The sequence below is a fragment of the Peromyscus maniculatus genome, chromosome 8, assembly GCF_049852395.1.
Source record: "Peromyscus maniculatus bairdii isolate BWxNUB_F1_BW_parent chromosome 8, HU_Pman_BW_mat_3.1, whole genome shotgun sequence".
In the NCBI taxonomy this organism is placed as follows: Eukaryota; Metazoa; Chordata; class Mammalia; order Rodentia; family Cricetidae; genus Peromyscus; species Peromyscus maniculatus.
This window is the reverse complement of record NC_134859.1, coordinates 42236388-42257019: the sequence shown is the minus strand read 5'-3', so window position 1 is coordinate 42257019 and position 20632 is coordinate 42236388. Positions and strand designations below refer to the sequence as shown.

Here is a 20632-nt window from a genome sequence, read left to right as displayed (position 1 = left end):
GTGTATGTGCACGAGTGTAAGCACCTTCAGAGGCCTTCAGGGTGCGGATACCCCTACAGCTGGAGTTACAAGCAGTTGTGAGCCACTCATGTGAATGCTGGGAACGAGACTCAGGTCACCTACAAGAGCAGCAAGCAAACTATCTAAACACTCTAAAACATTCCTAACTGCTCATAATGCACTGTTGTAATGGTTTTAAGCAGTGTCTGGGATGTAGCTGAGTGCTAGAGCAGTTGCCTACCATGCCTGGGACCCAGTGCTATGGATAAGTGAGTTTATCCTGGGGTGTCTGTCTTGTCCAATTGCTCTGTTGTGTCTGAGGTTTCTTACATACCAATAGCATGCTGGTTTTGTTACTGTGGCTATCTGTACCATGTTGTCTCGCCTGGCCCCAAACTTAGTACTTAAGAGGATCTTGTCATTTACCAAGCTCTGTGCTAGAAGTTACACTGAAGAGAAGCTGAAGAAGTTTTTAAAAAGGATCCTGGAATTGAGGATTTTGGTTAAAATGTTCCAAGTGTTCCTACTATAAGCAGTAACATACAGATCAAGCAATCACATCAAAATACTAATGTCATTCTCAGACAGACAGACAGAGAACAAGGGAGGGAGAGATAGAAGGAGAGAGGGAGGAGGAGGGAGGGACCTATGAGAGCCAGGCAGCACTACTTTGATATTGATTCCCACTATGAGAGCGCCACCTACTGTCTGGTTTTAGAACGCAATGCTAAGGTTGGTTCAAGTCCTCTTTCATCTTGAAAAATGAAACAACATCATCCTCTGGCTCTGCACATGCACATAGGAATCTGCACACCCACACACCTGCATAGGAACCCCCATCTCTCTCTCTTACACACACACACACACACACACACACACACACACACACACACACACACACACACACACACGAATGTTAAAAAAAAATCACAGTCATACACTGCACTTCAATAATTCAATGACAAAGCATAAAAACTATTTGTTTTTACTTTTTAAAACAAATGTAAAATATATACACTGTGGAGCCAGGATGACCATCACAGACTGTGGATGATGGTCCGGTTTCGAAGTTGCTGAATATACTCCTTGGCATGGTCGACTGTTGTCTTGGGTGCTTCGGGTAGGGGTGGGGGTCCTTCCACCAGCTTCACAAAATAGTGGCAATAGACCTTCTCCATGATGCCAAAGCGACCTCGGCCATGGTAACGGATGCGCTTCAGGCACTGGCCTCGACCTGAGGTAGACTCAGCTATGGAGGGAAGAAAGAGAGAATGATGGGACATGTCTGCTATCCATAGGACACCATCCGGACCAGCTAAGCAAGCCTGGACCCATCTTTCACTAGATCCTAAGACTACAAGAGGTTGCTGGTGGGCTAGAACACACTCATCTCAACCACAAGTCCCTGGAGCACGACCTAGGAACCATGCACTGCTCTAGGAGATGAAGCATGGACCCTGCTGCCACACAGTTTATGCTGGGGGAAGACACAAAACATGGTAACACTTTCAATTAATGCAAGTTTCACTGAATTAAACAAATCTGACTAATGTGGCATACACTAAAGGCATGGTGCTGGTGCCTGAAATCCAGGAAGCAGTGGCAGGAAGATCTGGATTTCAAGGCCATCCTTAGCTACAGAGCAAATTCAAGGCCAGTCTTTTGTTTGGTTTGTTTTTTGAGACAGGGTTTCTCTGTGTAGCCCTGGCTGTCCTGGAACTTCCTCTGTAGACCAGGCTGGCTTTGAACTCACAGAGATCTGCTTGCCTCTGCCTCCAGAGTGCTGGGATTAAAAGCATGCACCACCATACCAGGCTATTAATGCAGTCTTAAATAAAAGAGGCATCCCTGAGGAGAAACCTGACCTGAGACCAGAATCACCCTCCATCCCTGTTCCTGTCAGAGGGCAGTAAAGGCATCCTGCCTGATGCGAGCACGCTCACTTGTTTAGGAAGACAACAGGGCACACTGACACCAACCATGTGTCAGAGGCACACAAACAAGAGGAAATGAGAGACGCCCATGGGCACAGACTGTATATGGTCCTGCAAGCGAAGGGAATTCCATCCTGAGCACTCAGGTGAACAAGGCAGGAACAGGGCTGGTAAATGACTATGTAAGGCACTTGCTGTGCAGGCCTGACAACCTGAGTTTGCCCTTGGAATCCACACAGAGGTGCAGAGACATGATTCCACAGAACTGTCTTCTGACCTCCACAAGCAGGCTATGGTGCACACTGTGCCATGTGCATATGTACTATCTTAGATATTCTGAATACTGCCCCACTAAACATGGTGGGCAGGGGTCTATGGTATGCTGACCCAAAGCCATTTGGATGTGTGCTTAGGAGTGCTGTGGCTGCATCATGTGGTTGGTTTCGGTTTTGGAAAGCTCTTCATATTGATTCTCATAGTGGTTGCACTACATTATATTCCCACAGAGGTGTTTAAGGCTCCCACTGCCCACTCTGGCTGAGGATGTTGAACTTTCGTTCATGTATTTTACATTTTTCTCTTAAGAACTGTGTAATTCATTTGCCTGCTCATTGATTAGATGATTCAGCGATTTTGGTCTGTCTGTGTTTTTCTCTTTCTCTCTCTCTTTCATAGATCAGCAGTTCTTTCACCCTGATGACAAGAAGGCTCCATTTCAGTTACTCTTATGGCAGAGGCACATTATGAAAAGACCCTTAGAGTTTACATGCTCTCCTTTATTGACCTCCTTCTACCTGGCAATTCATCCATCTTTTCTCCCCCACAACAACCCCTACTCTGAGATGGTCCCTCTGTATAGCTCTAGCCATCTTGGAAATCATCATGTAGATTCAGCTGGCCTTGAATTCAGAGAGCCACCTGCCTCTGCCTCCTGGGTGCTGGTACTAAAGGTATGTGCACCGACACAACAATTAATCCATCTTGTAGATAATTTGTGGTTGTTCTCAGTTTTATTGTAGCTAAAGGGTGGCAGCATGAGCTGCCTAAAATCCTAAATCCTAAAATCCTTGTGTAATAAACACTGGTGAGAGAATCCAGACCCTGAGTCCCATTCAGAACAGGCAGCTAGAAGTTAGCACATCTATCACTCATGACAGATTAACACTGAGGTGCTAAGGGCTAAAAGAAAGTCCTTACCTGTGGGAGGCCAGCTCCCACCTTTTATAAGGATTCCTATGAGGAGGAGAGAGGGATAAGAAACTTTCAGATAGAAAGATGGTGGCAAAGAGGAGAAAGAAACACAGGATAGCTTCAGGAAGACCTGGATCAAAACCCAATGGCCCCTTCTGCCTCTTCAAAAGGGCTTTTTATAACAATGCCAAGGGGCGGGGCAAAAGACCTCCCCCTTGATAGATCAAAGCACACCACACAGCCCAGTGCTGACCCTTCCAAACACCTGGAAACCACACCCATCATTCCCTCATGCAGCCCTGCTTAGTAAAGCAAGCTCAGATTCTTGGGCCCTAAATTTCTCAATTCTCACTAGGAAACCTATGTGGGTCTCTACATCTCCCTCTTCTTAATATAATAAAGGGCCCCTTAGACCTCTCAGATAGACTGTGCCTGTCATAGGTCATCCTTCTTCCCTAGTCAGCCTTACCGTCCTGGAGATATACTTTCCATCAAGCATTTTCCATCAAGCAAATTCTGTCTTAGGTTGGCAGCTAGGAAGAACAACTTTACCCACCCCTGACTACCAGCCACTGGTAGGGGGAATTACAGAGCTTAACTTGGCTCTGACTCAGGTCCCTACTAAGAGCTGCAAGTAGCTGGGACAACCACAGCAATCCCTATGGCAGCCACACCCCCAGTAAAGGAGTAGAGGATGACCAAGATGGAATGTCCTTTTTTAATGGGTTTAAGATGTCTATAACAGCCTTAGCTGTGCCAAGCCCTTTTGTAAAACAATAAATTCTTGATGCAAACACATCAAATAAGTCAAAAAACTCCTGATGCAACCACATAAAACTTAAAGACTCTTTAGCTTCACCAAACTATAGTTCATTAATATCAACAGATTAACATAATTCTAGTATAAATATTACTATAATATTTACAACTAGCATGAATATTATTATACATATTTAGAATTCTTACAAACTTACATTCAAAAGCAAACTCTCCATAGGACTACTTTGCAACTTTAGCAAACATCTAAGAGAGATCTCTTAATAGAGCTATTTACATTTTCTTCTAACAAGACAGAAGGTACATGAATCAGGAGTCACCACAGTTAAACTTGTAGATGAACTCAAAACTGTTTCATTTCTGAGGTCTGCAAAAGCTCAAAAAACTCCGTTCTAATAATAGTCTTAAAGTTCCACTGACAGCCCAAGATCAGGGCCTGGCTTGTCAGCCACTCTGAAGTCCCTTTTAGCAGTCCAAGTCGTAATGACTTTTAGGCAAACAGTTCCAAACATGAGGAGTCCCAAATTTGTTGCTGCTCCCCTGCATGCAACAACTCAGTTTAATTCAAACAAGCATTGCTGAAACTTCACTCTCAGTTACAGCAACAATTTATAGCAGTCTTTCCTGAGGAACCTTGCCTCACAGCAAAGGTAGCTGCCATCCTAACTGAGAGGCTACAGAGCTCCTTTCTGAAAGCTTTCTGCTCAGCCACCAAACAGAAACTGTGTGACTTTGGCTGCTAGCTCCATTCAGCTTTTTTACTGTCCCAGTCTGTCTCCACCTCCTGTCTCTGAGCCTGCCCACGTAGAGACCCCAGCATCCTGAGGCCCTGAGGGCTCTCTTGCGCCTTGTGCTGCTCAGCTGAATGCCGCCCCTCTGCTACAAGCTACAGTTCTTGAGCAGCCCTTCCGGGCCCAGGAGGCAACCTAGCCTCAGCCAGTTGCAGCTGCTGTACCCTGGCTCCCTTTACATTCACTTGCACTATATTACCCTGGGTGTCTTGGCTGTTCAATTACAGGGAACATTTGAAAGCCTTGCACCTCCTACATTCTGATAGCTGCTTCTGTAACAATAGCTTAAAGGGGAGATGCAGAACCAGCAGCGAAGGTTTGAGCCAGGGCAATTATGGGTGAATTTTCCATTCTGACAGACGACCCCCCAGGTGAGTCTAGTTCTGCCTCTACAGAAGGAAGATGAGTATCTTTCTGAGAAGGAGAGACCTGAAGAGTCTGCAGTTTTGGGGAAAAAGAAATTACTAAATCTTTCAAGTCCTTCAGTTCCTCCCTGGTCTCATCCTAAGACTTCCATTTCTTAAACTTGGCTTCATGGCCAAGAGGGAACTGACTCTGATTGAACGATGTTGTAAAAGTGTTCTCATCTAGCAGCAGCTCCAGTGAAATGGAGGGTCTTGTTCCACTCATATCTGCCTCAGGGAAAATTCCCCCTGCCACTCAGGACTTAGATCTAAGCTGTACCAAATTAATGCCCACAGGCCAAAAGCTTCCATGAGAATCTTTTCTGGTCCACGTTTCTCATAATATTGTTTCATTTCAACTCCGACTCTCCCCCAGAGTCTGCATCCAGAGTCCCGTAGTCAGAAAACCAAGACATAGCTCCTCTATGAACTCCAAGAACCTCTGTAACCTTTGCTGTTCTACCTTAACTCCCCTGGTTTTCAACTCTCTACAAGTGAATATACAGAAATCTGCGTATTATTTCCATGCCTGATCTCGGCTTTTCTTTCTCAGACTGCTAAGTCCGTAGTGGCTGCTTGTTCCTCGACACTATTTTCAAGTCTGGTACTAGAGAAATTCTACTCTTACCCTAAGTTTCTTCCACACAATATTCCTATACCTAAGCCCTATATTTTTTCCTAATTTAATAGATAGAAATTGAGAGAGAAAGAGAGAAACCTAGAGAGACAGAGAGAGAGAGAGAGATTTGCTGAGCCTAACTTTTCTATATTCAGTTTTTGCTCCTGAAGAACAAAATACCACCACCTTAACCTTAATACAAAACCAGTCATGTCCAACTGCTTCCACAGTGCTCCCTCCCCCACTTACTTCCTCTGCACCCAAGTCCCCAGTTCTGGCATCATCTGTGGGAGGCCAGATCCCACCTTTTAAAAGAGTTCCTATGAGGAGGAGAGAGGGATAAGCAACTTCACAGGATAGCTTCAGGAGGACCTACATCAAAACCCAATGGCCCTTTCTGCTTCTCCAAACAGCTTTTCATAACAATGCCAAGGGACATGGTAAAAGACCTCCTCCTTGCTAGATCAAAGCACACTGCACAGCCAAGTGCAGACCCTTCCAAACACCTGGCAACCACACCAGTGGTCAAATCATCCTCTTAGGCAGCCCTGCTGGGTAAAACAAGCTCAGATTCTTGGACCCTGAGTATGTTCTCACTGGGAAATCTCTGTGGGTCTCTACATTTACCAGAACAGGCAATTGGCCTAAGTATTCAGACACCAAAGACCATTTTCACCAAACTTGGCATCAAGTGAAAGACATCCCTAGTGCTGAAGAAAGAAAAAGTCTTACCTACATATAAGTTGGATCTGAATTCCACATTATGGTCTCTCACTGCCATGTCTTGTGCTTCTAAGAGTACCTTAAACAACAAGAAAGACCTGTTCATATACTGATTTTGAACTAAAGTGGGATTAAATATCTCATCTTTTGCTATGTCTAAAATGTTCCTAGTCAAACCTTCACTTCACAGTGAACTTTTATTTCTTTATTTACTTAGTGGTGAGGGGGTTTTGCTTTGTTTTTTGAGACAAGGGCTCACTTTGCAGCTCTGGCTGCATGGAAATCAGAGATTGGTCTGCCTCTGCCTCCCATTCCCAGCCACAGTAAACTTTTTTAAGTAAACAACAAATGCTGGTTGTACCAAGGAAAAGGGACAAGAAAACATCCCTTTCTCAGAACTAACGTAGGGCCCATGGCCCTGCTGAGGCTCTGTAAGGGAAGGGAGGAGAGCCCATATACCAAGTCATGCCATTGGAAGGAACAATGAATCTGAGTCAGGGATTCCCGCATTCTAAAGGGAACAGCCATGTGCCTAGTACATTAGGACTGTGCCCAGTGAGGCATTGGAGACCCTAGGGACTACCTATGTACAAATACAAACCGATGACCACAGGAGAAGCATCAGAGACAACCAGCTTCCAAGTGTCCTGAGTGCCATGCCAGGGCTTCTTCCGTTCAACTGCTTATACCAAATTGTAAGTTCTCATTGTGGAAGTTGGCTCCCCACCCCTCAAAAAAGACTCTTGTGAGAAACAAAAACCATACCGAGTCTGGGCTGGAAGTGCAGTTTAGTGGTAGAATATGTCCCTAGCATATGCTAGGCCCTGAGTTTAATCTTTAGCATCACTCCAAAATAAGGGCCAGTCATTTATTAAAAAGGATTCCAATCATTTCATCAACAATAAAAAAAAAAAAAGTGTCTCCTGCATATACAGGCATCTGAGGGAAAATTCATGTAAAGCATCTATTTCTCAGGAATAAGGGACTTAAGAAAACTGGGAGCCCTGAATCTGCATCTCATAAAAAAAAAAATACATTTACACTACAAATCTTAGGAATCCAAGATTTAGGCTTAAAGACAGCTGCATACCCATCCCTTCCAACCACCAAGTCTTACCTCTTTAATTATTTGAGCCCCCTTTTTATCATTGAACTCCAACTGAGCCAAAGCCTGATCAATGGACATGCCTCGTATCTAAAGGGGGACAGATGAATGAACAAATGTCTCCTCAAAAGTAATGTTTCCTTTCTTCTTGACAGCAAGAACCTTAAACAATCAGTTAGAATTCTAGAAACTGTGAGTTAAAACCAAGCAAAATAGAAAAAAGGTTTGAAAGGCATCCTATCTTTTAGTTAAAAATTAAACTTACATGCTGTAAACACAAAACAGCTTTATGTACAACAGTTTCAGAACTATTAAGGCAGACACAACTGAGACAGGCTGATGTCAACCACACTCATCCTCCACACATGGGATAAATGGTTCTGTATTGCTGCATTTCTCTTTGCTCCTCACCAAGGAGAATATGCAAGAACCAACAGTATCATGAGGTTCAACCTGTCTGTACAGGTAAGCAAGCAAGTGTCCTGGGGTCTCTCTCCTTCTCCAAGATAAACACTTAAGAACTAGAGTCACGGTATTAAAACTACTACAGATGAGCAAGCAGGTGCCCTGGGTCCTCCGGTTGTTGGTGACGCTGCTGCCCTTGTTTCAGTGTCTATTTCCACTGTGAGTTAGTGTCTCTCTTGATGACCTGCTCATCACTGAACACAAAATGACATTCCCTAACCTTTGGGAAAGTTGAGGTAATAATCATCAAGTCTTCAGAGGAAACACACAGCTTCTTTTTCTGGGTATTACATGGGAGTAGTCATGTTAGCTTACCAATTTTGCCAGATACCACATCTTGTCCTTGCTGTATTTTATTTGTCTCCTACAATGGTAAATTTCCTTGAAGTGGGAAGAAAAGAAAAACATGTTGTAGCAGGTTTATCAAAGTGACAGTGACATAACTATTAGCTCCCATACTCTATGCCCAATGACAACACTGTTGTCACAGCACATAAAACACTACAAAGACCCCAGAGATTCTCCTTTTTACACAAAGTTTGCTTTTTTCAAAGTCTCATTATGTTCAAAGATTAGTAAGGCAGAAACAGAAACTGTAATTCTTTAACCAAGCAACTACTGAACAAGTCACAGTTTTTAGTAAGTTGAGTAGAGAGAGGAACCATCTTATAATCCTTTTATAAACTGAAACCGACAAACCAAGTGGTTTGCATAAGACCTGAAAGCCAGCAAGCACAGGGAAAAGCCAGGCATGGAGGAATCCAAGTCCAGCATGGGTGCCTTCTCTGGTGGTTTGAATGGAAATGGACCCCAAAGACTCATGGGGAGTGGTATTATTTGAAAGGATTAGATTTGTGGGCTTGTTAGAGTAGGTTTGGCCTTGTTAGAAGAAGTGTGTCACTGGGGGTGGGCTTTGAGGTTCCAGAAGCTCAAGCCAGGCCCAGGGGCTTTCTCTCTCTTTCTGCTGCCTGCCCATCTTCATGTAGAACTCTCAGCTACCTCTCCAGCACCACATCTGCCTGCACACCACCATGCTTCCACCAAGATAATAATGGACTAAATCTCTGAACCTATAGCCAGCCCCAATTAAATGTTTTCCTTTATAAGAGGTGCTGATGCTGGGCAGTGGTGGTGCACACCTTTAATCCCAGCACTTGAGAAGCAGAGGCAGGTGGATCTTTGTGAGTTTGAGGCCAGCCTGGTCTATGGAGTGAGTTCCAGGACAGCTAGCACTGTTACATACAGAACCCCTGTCAAAAAAAAAAAAAAAAAAAAAAAAAAGAGTTGCTGTCGCCATCTTGTCTTTTCACAGCAACAGAAACACTAAGATACTCCCTAACTTTCCTGAAGACTCTAAAGTTCACCTTCTTCCAACTGTTAGCCCTACTACCACTTAAAAAAAAATTAAAAAGGGCAGAACGAGCGCGTTTGATACATCCATCCTTTCCCAATGGCTTCGAAACTCATGACGACCCCCGGCGAGATTCTTCGTGAGGGGCAGCTGGAGAAGCGAAGCGACAGCCTGTTGCAGCTCTGGAAAAAGCGCGGCGTGCTCACCGACGACCGCCTGCGCCTCTTCTCCCGGACCAGCGCGAGCTAAGGAGCTGCGCTTCCACTCCATCCTCAAGGTGGACTGCGTGGAGCACACCCGCAAGCATGTGTACTTCACCGTCGTCACCACTGACTATAAGGAGATCGACTTCCGCTGCACCGAAGAGAGCTGCTGGACCGCGTTCATCACCCTGGCGTTGATCGAGTACCAGAACCGTCGGGCGTTGGAAGGCTTCCGCCGCTGCCACCGTCTCCAGCCCATCGCGTATGAAGAGTCAGGAGGAGTCCCAAGAGCCGCGCTCCCCGAGTCCGTGGTGAGTGCCGCCTTCGTCTGCACGGAGACCCACGACGCGGCTGTGTCAAACAGGAGCCCAGGAGCCCAGGAGATGCCCCGGGGGGCCCGGCTACTGCTCTTCGACAAAGATTTTCCCGTGCTTGCTGAGCCTCGACCCGCTGTGCGGGTGCGCTAACTTATTGGACTGTATTTATCTTGATGGTCTTCAACTGTCAACCCACTGTTCCGTTTTAATATTTTTTATACAGTATTTTCATTCCAAATAAACATTGCCATTTATCTTTTTTTTTTTTTTTTTTTTTTTTTTTGGTTTTTTCAAGACAGGGTTTCTCTGTGTAGCTTTGCGCCTTTCCTGGGACTCACTTGGTAGCCCAGGCTGGCCTCGAACTCACAGAGATCCGCCTGGCTCTGCCTCCCGAGTGCTGGGATTAAAGGCGTGCGCCACCACCGCCCGGCACCATTTATCTTTTTAACAAAAAAAAATTTTTTTAAATATATTTTTAACTAAGTTTTTTTTTTAGTTAGATGGCTGGAGTTGCGGCTCAGTTGTGAGAATGTTTGCCTAGTGCTGGACTCGAGCCCTGGAAGTGCTCACACTGGATGTGCTGGAAGTGCTCACACTGGATGTGGTAGTGCTCCCGTGTGATTCCTAAACGTTTTAGCAGCTGTGTATGCAGGCCACCACACACTCCCTTAGAGCTGGAGGCTGCTTTACATCTCAGACCAGAATAACCCTGGCAGTTGGACACATGTAAAATAACAATTGTATTACTGAGCAGTTACAAGTAAGATACATCTTTGGTAGGCATCCAATGATTTAATAAAAACCTGAGGGTCAAGGGACTGTACCTTACAAAAAGAAACAAAACAGTAATTGTACCTATATTCAAATACACAATGGTGAAGGCGACTCGTGCCAACTCATCATGCTGCACTACCAGTAATTCATCAGCAGGGCATGGTGGTGCACAGCTTTAATCCCGGCACCCAGGATGAAGAGGCAGGCAGATCTCTGTGAGTCTGAGACCAGTCTGAACTGTATAATGAGAATAGCCAAGGCTACATAGATTCCGTCTCAAAAAAAAACGACAAAAAAATAAAATTAAAACTTAAAAAGTCACCCAAAAACCTCACACAGTGAAAAATGAGCACCCCAAGCCCTTAGGTTGGCTCAAAAGACTGATAAAGGCAAGCAGAGGCAACAGCATTGGTTGTTTGGGGATTCAATCTTTCACTCAATGGTATTAGGATGACTAGCCCTATGGGGGCGTGGTCCTCTCTGAGTAAGTGACTGATTAAGAATGGAGAAGAGGGGTCGCACACGCTCTCGGGTGGTCGGAGCAGGAGCAAGTACAAAGAAGAATGGCTTGCAACTGGTGCCCATTGCCCTTGGGCAGAACGGCAGGACAAGAAGAGCCGGATCAGCAGCGGGTCTTATTTGTTCCGTGTCATGAGTGTATCTTACTGATTTCATTTCCCTAATCAATTTGACCTGGCCTATTGCAACTGGCAACCTAAGATACAGACGCAATCTGGTATGCTTAAGTCAGTTCATTAGAACATATAAATTACTGCATGATATCCCTTTAACACGGAACAAAAAACTCACTGCTGGACACATAAGAACACAAGGACTGTCAGGCAGGACACTGTGGTGCACACCTTCAATCCCAGCACTTGGGAGGCAGAGACAGGCAGATTTCTGTAAGTTCAAAGCCATCCTGGGCTAAATGCTGAATTCAATACCAGCCTAAACTGTGTAAGACCTGACTCAAAAGGAAAAAAAAAAATTAAGAGATTACTTCTACCCTTAAACTTACTGCTGGTCTCCGAGGTTCACCAGGCAGTTGTGGTGGGTAAACAATCTTATTCTTCTTCTCCCATCTTCGAGAAATGTCAAGAGAAGCACTTGTGTGGATACATGATTGGGGTAGAACTCTGAAAGGAAAGAAATCTGTAAGACAATCGAAACTTGGAACTTTTCTGCAGTTTTGGAAGACACATCACCACCATTTGGGCAATTTCAGGCTCACAACTGGAAGTTGATCCAGTTCATCTAACAGAAGGCTTTATTCAGACACCACAGAACTCGTTTAGTTGGAGGCTAAGATGAGAGCTTGCAGTTTGTGTAAGCCAAACAGTGAGCAGGTATTAACCTACTCTTGGCCCTGATAGGTGAATACTAACAATTTAGTCCTAATAAAGACTGGAAGAAGATACAATGGACTTATTCCTTATCTGACCAGTAGAGTTCCCAACTCTGTTGAATATGCAAGACAAACAAATGAAACAACTAGACAAGATGAAACTAAAGCACAGGGAAGACAGCAGAGGACTTCAGAGTGGCTTCAGGCAACTTTTTTTGGGTGGGGGTTATTTGAGACAGGGTCTCATAATGTAGCTCTGGCTGTCCTGGAACTCACTCTGTAGACCAGACTGGCCTCAAACTCACAGAGCTCTGCCTAACTCTGCCTCCCAAGTGCTAGGATTAAGGGTGCATGCCACCATACTCAGAAAGATAACTCTTAAATAAGATTCACCTAGCAGAGAAGACACAGACTGTCACAAATGGCAAAGGCCTTTATCACCTGTGCAAAGGGACAGACCTGAGAACAGGAGAGTTCTGATGTGAATGTTAGGTATTGAACCAGGTGGTGGTTGTACACTCCTTTAATTCCAGCACTTGGGAAGCAGAGGCAGATGAATCTCTGTGAGTTCAAGGCCTGCCTGATTTACAAATTGAAGTCCAGAAATTCTGGGGAAGGGGGAGAGAGAAAACCATCAGAGAGGCAAAAGATTTCTGTTAATGCTGATTAGCAGATTGGGACTTGGTAATGAAAACTTTAAATTCACTATTCCGTGGCCTGCACACCCCAAATGTTCATTCTTCCTCCTGTCTTCCCCAGTAGCAGCCACTCTATATGACTAAATAAACCCTTCTTGGAAAGCAGTGTCCTGGAGTACATCTTCAACTTCCCTGCCAGGGCCAGCCACCAAGTCTTATTGATGCTACCAAGAACTGTCTCTCAAATGCTTGGTGTATTAGTTTATTGTCCATGGTACTTGGCCCTGTTGCTCTAGACCCAGGGTGGCCTACTCTGTCACAGCAAGAATGCACGGCAAGGATGCATGACAAGGACGCATGACAAGAATGCACTGCAAGAATGAAGAGGATCTTGCCACTTCAGGGTAGTGGGAAAGCAGGAAGGAAAGGTATCTTCAAAGCCATGGCCCCCAGTGACCTAACTTCTTCCCACTAGGACCCATCTGAAAGGTGCAGCCACCTCCCAATGCAATAATAAGAAAGTGAAAACAATTAGTAATCAGGAATCTTTTCTAAAATGCCTAACTCTACCCCACAGTTTGCTATAGATGAAGACACTGCAACCACCCTAGTTCAGGACTGCCATCTTCCACAGGCCTCTTGATCACTGCTCTTCCACCACCTCACCAAGTTTCTAACCCTCTTTTTTTTTCCAAGTCAGGGTTTCTCTGTATAGCCCTGGTTGTCCTGGAATTCACTATGTAGACCAGGCTGGCCTCGAACTCAGAGATCTGCCTGCCTCTGCCTCCCCAGCCATGTGATTAAAGGCGTGCGCCGCCGCTGCCGCCGCCGCCGCCGCCGCCGCCGCCACCACCTGGCTCCAACCCCTCTTTCCATGCCTGAGCACCACAAGGAAACCCTTCTGAAACAAGAATGCTCATGTCCCCCTTCAGTTTAAAATTCCTTGTTGAAGTAAGAAAAATGAGTAACTATTTTATTATTTATATATTTTAATTTTGTATGTATGGCTTTTTTAAGTCAGGGTCTCTCTATGTAGTCTTGGCTGTCCTGGAGCTCTCTATAGACTAGGTTGGCCTTGAACTCACAGACATCCACTTGCCTCTGCCTCCTGAGTGCTAGGATTAAAGGTGTTCACCACCAAGCCCAGGTTTTTGTTTGTTTGACTGTTTTTTGTTTTTTTGGGGGGGGGTTTGTTTGTTTGTTTGTTTTGTTTTTTTGTGACAGGGTTTCTCTACATAACAGCCCTGGCTGTCCTGGCTGTTATACAGAGACCAGGCTGGCCTCAAACTCACAAAGATCCATATGCCTCTGCCTCCTGAGTGCTGGGATTAAAGGCGTGCACCACCACACTCAACCCAGTTTAGTATTTATACATTATAAACACTTACTATTATTGTATGGGTATGAGTATTTTGCCTGTATGTAAGTCCTCATCACAATATGCATTACTCTTGGAGGCCAAAAGAGGGCATCAGATCTTCTGGAATTACAGAGGTTGTTAGCCAACACGTGGTACTGGGAATTGGAATCAGGTCCTCTGGAAGAGCAGCCAGTGCTATAACCTCTGAGCCATCCATCCAGCCCCCATGATTATATCTTTCTATTCTATGTTCTTCCCCAGTGTCACTGAAAACTGAGAGTCTTCGTGTGGGAGCCAGCAGATCCCTATGTAAGAAGAGGATTGAAATTTCCTACAGTAAATGACCCACCTGGAAGCCATGAGTACCCTAGACCCCAGACTATGTTCTTGAAATACCATTTTCTACTGAAAAGAAACAAACTTCTGGAGGAAGTGGCTGGGCACAAGATTCTAAAGCAGAAAGTATGCAAAACAGGTAAGAAATAGTCTGCCAGATCACAAGCCAAGCAAGCTTGCACAGACCACAGAAGCACATGAAAGGAGCCTGGGAGCCACTTATGGACGACCCCACAGGCCAACATGGGACAACCCTGGCATTCGTGAAGGTAGTGTCTTTATGGTGCTGAAACCGTCAAATATATTTAAAGCCAAAATGAAACAGTGCAAATGAGATACCCCAGTAAAATGGTTAACTTAGGACTCTCAGTAAATTTAGATATAATTTTATGTCATAGGAGAGTAAAAAGAATTTCATTCTGTTGTTGCTGGATGAGTAATTAACGCATCACAGCGGGCAGTACCTAGCACAGCATAAGGACTGATGGCCAGGAGTTTTGAAAATGAGGCCCACTGAACAGTTATCTGTCCTGTGATCTCTAGACCATACAGTACCCAGCTTCAAACTTCCTCATCCAGTTTGAACTGTGAGTGTTTACATTTCTACATCGTTAACATCAGTGGGTACACTGTCCCTTCTTTGGGCCTCGGCTTTCGTATGTGTAAGAAAGAAGAATGTGACCATGTCTCTAAGGCCGCTAACATTTTTTTTTATATCATCGCTCACAACAGGTTGACAGAACCATGAACTGCTCAGCTCTGACTTTAATCCTTCTCCTAAGAAGCCAGTATGATAAACTATTAAACAAGATTCCTTCAGAGTGAGATGCTCGCCCTCTGACATCCCTTCATGCAGCGGTGCCTTCCGCTTCTCAAGTCCTCAAGACAGATTTGGCAAATTAAATATAATGCCTGGTGAATGAAGTGTGCCATGAATTGATAATGGCAAAGTTTTACGAATACTTACAACATTCTCAAGACTCAAATGGGTCTTCAGCTGAATCAAGCAAGCACCAAACCACCATAATTAAGTGGAGATATTGCTCTGAACAAAGCAATTAATTTACAAGTACTATATACGCAATCAAAACTTCCTCAGGACCCTATGGCTCCACACCAGGGCTAACTCAACTGCATTCCTTAACTTCTACACAAGAACGTTTGCCTCCTGGCATGATGTTGCACGGCCTGGGATCCCAACCTGAGACTGGGAGGTGGAGGCCAGCCTGACCTATGTATAGAGACTCACAAACAAACAAAAAAAAATGAAAAGCTTTTCTCAAGAGGCTCCAGAACGCTCTGCAAGGCAAAAGGGTCAAAACTCCAGTTGCCTGAGGCGCTGAGAGCCAACACCGAGAGTGCGTTCTGCACACTGTCAGGCAAACCTCCCAACGGTCCTTGCCCACGGAAGTAACCACAGAAGTAGCTAGGACGTTTGCTGGAATACCACTCGACATGGAAGAGTCGAGTCGTGGCCAGAAAATAGGAAGAGGCTGTTCAGAAACCACTGAAAGGTGCCCTCGGGGGCAACAGTCCTCACAGGCTTACAAAGCTCAGTCTCCGGCCGAGCGGCCCTTCCACTGAGGCCCAAAGCACAGCCTGGCACACAAGCGCCCTGTCAGGGATGCAGACGCGGCGCAGCCTGGTCCGCGAGAATCTCCACGGCAGGAGACTTACCGCAGCGTCTGCGATGCCCGGATCCTCAGGTTAGGTACCCACAGTGCACCTGCAACATGAATACGAGCTGTCAACTCTGACTCTCACTGTCTCCCCGTCCCCAAATTCTAGGAAAGCCTTAAACCTTACCCAACTGCCGCAGCACTGCCGCCGCCATGTCTGGCTGTACGGAAGCCCTGGAGTTCAAACGCCGCCGTGCTGACTACACGCATGCGCAGTCCGAGACCAGCTCCCCTCCCCCACACACCCGGAAAGTCTGAATGCGTTGCCATGGAGACCTGGAATGCGGGGGTGGGGGGACTTCAGGCTTAAACTCTGGTCAGACAAGTCTTGCTTTAGAGTAAGTAAATGACCTCATAAAGACTGAAAATCAGTGGGTTTCCGGAAGTTCACCTGGATTCAGAAAAATTGTGTTCTCACCCATAAACAGCCTGAAAGAGCAGGGGAACCTGTTAATCCCAAAGATCCGAGGCCAAAGATACAAGGAAAGACCACCTATCCAAATCATCATGGCCAAATTAATTAAAGCAAGCAATTAATTAAAGCAAGCTTTTTTTTTTAATTATTTGTGTACACGAGCTGCCTCCCTCTAAGGCAGGGTTCGAGAGGTCAACTTCGGATGTGAGGAAGACAAGGTTGATATTGTTCAGGTAGAGGGTTTCCAAATGGGTGATTTGGTGGGCAAAATAGGTGGGGTTAAAGGAGCTGAACACAGGCATAAGTTAGTTATAACAAACTCCTGAAACAAAGACATGATGGCAAGGTGGTCATAACAAGGTAGTCATAACAACAGGTAGCCATAACAACCTTTTTTCCGCAACAAAGGTCGGGGTGCAAGATGGTTTTGAAACAAAGACATGGTTGCCCTTTCTTGGGACAGGTAGTACAGAACCATTTGTAGCCCAATCCTTGAGAAACAGGTTTAATCCTAAATAGGAATGAACCTAGTTTGTCTTTATTTATAAAATGGCTTGTAAGCCCAAGATGGAGGCAGATTGGTTCATCAAACGTCTGTGCCCAGAGAGCCTCGTTGTTCTTGCTAGAAATGACTGTAACAGCAGCACGTAGGAGCCTGGTGTTAATGGGCTGTGGGTGCAAGGATACATTGTGATACTCAAGCCAGGCTCAAGCCCGGCATGGTGGCACGTGTTTGTAATCTCAGCATATGAGAGGCTGAATAAGGAAGATCACAAGTTCAAGGCCACCTGGACTTCAAATTCCAGACCATCCAGAACTACATAATGAGACCTTACCAAGAAAGAATGAAAGAAAGAAAGAAAGCAGAGAAAGGGAAGAAAGAAACATCACTCTCCTTACACAAAGTTTGTGAACATTACTGAGAAAACTCAAACATCAAACTGCCCGGACTGGTAGGCCATACCTTAATCCCAGCACTCAGGAGGGCAGAGGCAGGAGGATCTCTATGGAGTTCAATGCCAGTCTGGTCCATAGAGCAAGTTCCAGGCTAAACAGAACTGCATGGTGAGACCCTGTCTCAAAACAAAACTAAAAGAACAAATGGGGGCAGCGAGATGGCTCAGCTGGTTAAGGAACTTTCTTCGAAGCCTGACTCTTGAATTCAGTCTGCAGCCCCACATTGTGGAAAGGAGAGAACCAACACCTGTAAGTTGTCCTCTGACCTCCATACATACACACTGTGGCATGTGAGCTCGTGTGCATGCACACACACACACACACACACACACACACACACACACAAAATACCAATGGTTCAAACATGATGTACAATACCCCGTCTAGAGGTTGACTAAGAGATGAGCCAATATGTTTGTGTGCACCTGCCGCCGTATATACCTGCATTTTACTACGTCTCCTTATTTGTCCAGCAACCCAGCAAGGCAAATATTAAGTGAGAAACATCTGAGACACATTTGACCTGAGCTACTGGCAAAACTAGTGTTCAATGTGGGGCTGGATGCCTCCAAATTCAGTGCCCCGAGGCCATGCTCGCACAGGTAAGAGCTCTCGATTAACGACAGCCATTGCAAGTTTTCCTATGCCGAATTCGTGGAGGGCAAATAGCAATACAGAAGTATGGCAGAATCTGAGTACTCTGCTCATGTCTGGGTGGTAAGGAGACTCCCATTTTTTTTTGCTTCCACACCACGAGCCACATTCAGTTCTCTTCACAGCGTTGGCACTCCCACAAGCAGGAGGAGGCCCTTCGGACCCCAGTTCTTTAATCTTTGAATACCAAGAACCCAGAGTCAGAAACTCTTCCTGCCCTTTCTGATTCCTGATTCATTTTATTTCTTTTGACAGGCTCTCACACTATAACCTAGGCTGCCTGGCCTGAAGCTCGAGGCAATCCTCCTGCCTCAGCTTCTAGAGTGCTGGGATTTACACCAGAGTTGGATTCATTCTTTTAGTATTTAGTTAAATACATTCTTGCAACTGTCAAAGAAACAATGTCTTGGAATTAAGAAAACAACAGCAAAACAAAACAAAACAAAAAACAAAAAAACAAAAAAACAAAAAACAAAAAAAAAAACAACCTCAACCCCCAAAACTGGCAAAGTATGTCGCTACGTATCTTTAAAAAAAAAAAAAAAAAAAAAAATACTAGACTGGGATACTGAACTGCCCTGAAGGCTAAACCTCCGTGGCTGGTTGGCGGGTTCCACCGGTCTAATCCCTTAATTAAGGAAAATGCTTAACCTCGGGGCGGGGAATTCAGTCCCAGGCAGCGCAAGAGAGCGAGAGCGCAGCTTGGACCTCGACGCACTCCGTAGCGCCCACCTTCAGGGGCGGGGTTCAATTTGGTCCCGCCCCTCCCGCTACACGCCGCGGTTGCGAACCACCCCACCGGAGCTGCTCGCTGAGCCTCGGCGGCCGCGGAGATGAAACCAGAGCCGCGGACGCTACCGCCGTCCCCCAACTGGTACTGCGCGCGCTGCAGCGACGCGGCGCCCGGAGGCATCTTTGGCTTCGCCGCCCGGACCTCCGTGTTCCTCGTCCGCGTGGGTCCGGGTGCGGGCGCGAGCCCCGGGGCACCCCCGTTTCGAGGTGAGCCCCCCACGGGTCGGCGCCGTCTTTTCCGCCTTGCTCTCCCGGGGTTTGTAGGTCGCCGGCTCGTACCACGGGCGCACGTGGGACCATTACGCTCGGAGGGGCTGGCCCGGGCTAGACCCGCTTTACCGCGCTCCTGGCCTTCCTCCCTTGCCAAGGCCCCGCCGGCCCCTAGGACGCCCCTTGGGCTGGGGGCTGTTCTCGGTTCCCTGCTCCCGCTGGGTGATACAGGATGCTGATTTCTGTAGGATGAATGGGGTGAGTCTGAATTTGCGCCAGATGCGGTGATGCTTGTCTGTGATTCCCAGCAACATGGGAGGCCGAGGCTGGAGGATTGCCGCGCGTTCAAAGCCAGCCTAGGCTACATAAGTGAGTTCCAGGCCAACCGTAGCAAGACACAAAAGAAAATGAAGCAAACACAAACCAGGGTTTGATGATGCCTTGTGTTATGAAATATCAGCTTGTTCTATTCCTGATGACCTATGGCAAAATTAAGTAAAAACGGCTTTCACGTTTACCTGTGGACTAAGACTAGTCGTCAGCCTGCGAACTTGGCCCAACTATTCATCTGCGTGTTGTTCATCCAGCAGCATGCTGTCCGATTGTCTGGATGGTGGTTTAGTTAAACAAGTCTGGTTTTACTTCCAGTTGTAGGAGAGTTGGTGGGACACACTGAAAGAGTATCCGGCTTCACTTTTTCTCATCACCCTGGACAATACAACCTCTGCGCCACCAGCTCAGATGATGGGACAGTGAAAATCTGGGATGTAGAGACTAAGGCAGTGGTGACAGAACACTCACTCCATCAGGTAACGGTCCATCCTGAGTCCTCAAGAGTGTTTTAATACGTCTCATCCATGTGAAGGAATGTTAATAATTTGTGTTCATTAGTTAGAGATGTTGGAAGGTCTTCTAAAACCTTTTAAAGATGCATTTTTTTTTTCTTTTAAAAATAGAGCTTAAAGTAGGGGATGTAACTCAGTCAGTAGAGTGATTGCCTAGCCTACACAGAGCCCCGGGTTCAACCCCTAGAACTGCATAGTGGGCATGATGGTGCACACCTATAATCCTAGCACTTGGGGAATGGAGGAGAAAGATGAGGATTTCAAGGCCTGTCCGGTCTACAGGAGAGATCCTGTCTGGGAGTGAGTGGGGCAGACAGACCACAAGTTAACTATGCTGCCTATTTATAAAGCTAATACTAAAGTATGGCTACATGTAGTCTTTTATGTATATGGGTAGTTTTTCTTTTTCTTTTCTTTCTTTCTTTCTTTTTTTTTTTTTTTTTTTTTTGTTTGTTTGTTTGTTTTTCGGGACAGGGTTTCTCAGTGTAGCCTTTGGAGCCTGTCCTGGAGCTCACTCTGTAGACCAGGCTGGCCTCTGCCTCCTGAGTGCTGGCATTAAAGGCATGCACGACCACTGCCTGGCATGGCTAGTTTTTCTATGTGTATGTCTGCACACCAGAAGAGGGCATTCAGATCCCATTATAGACAGGTGTGAGCTACCTGTGAGTTCTGGAAATCAAACCCAGGGCCTCTGAAAGAGCATCCAGTGCCTTTAACCACTGAGCCATCTCTCTAGCCCCTAGT

General features: G+C 45.8%; 3 protein-coding genes across 10 annotated transcripts in view; 2 read left to right on the top strand and 1 right to left on the bottom strand.

Moving 5' to 3' along the window:
* Positions 1-969: 969 nt before the first annotated feature.
* Mrpl22 (mitochondrial ribosomal protein L22) lies at positions 970-16253 on the bottom strand. Its single transcript, XM_006984906.4, has 7 exons — positions 16143-16253; positions 16014-16062; positions 11676-11793; positions 8325-8390; positions 7557-7634; positions 6449-6518; positions 970-1249 (listed from the first exon to the last, which is right to left on the bottom strand). Exons 1-7 carry the CDS (start codon positions 16168-16170, stop codon positions 1038-1040), a joined length of 621 nt encoding a protein of 206 aa, XP_006984968.1. The 5' UTR covers positions 16171-16253; the 3' UTR covers positions 970-1037.
* On the top strand, positions 9336-10030 carry LOC102923018 (pleckstrin homology-like domain family A member 2). Its single transcript, XM_076577789.1, is given in 2 exon segments — positions 9336-9603; positions 9605-10030. Coding segments are annotated over 2 exon segments (570 nt in total). The 5' UTR covers positions 9336-9459.
* A 54-nt stretch (positions 16254-16307) lies between the features above and the next one.
* Positions 16308-20632, top strand: part of Gemin5 (gem nuclear organelle associated protein 5) — a 50392-nt gene continuing 46067 nt past the window's right edge. For 2 of the 8 annotated variants that reach the window (XM_016003494.3, XM_016003493.3), the window contains exons 1-2: positions 18794-19040; positions 19692-19852. In XM_016003494.3, the coding sequence (XP_015858980.1) occupies positions 18875-19040; positions 19692-19852 (327 nt within the window). In that variant the 5' untranslated portion in view covers positions 18794-18874. Of the gene's footprint in view, positions 16354-18650; positions 19041-19116; positions 19302-19691; positions 19853-20632 lie in introns of those variants that run through there. The other 6 variants (XM_076542387.1, XM_076542388.1, XM_076542385.1 and 3 more) reach the window with 6 other exon arrangements.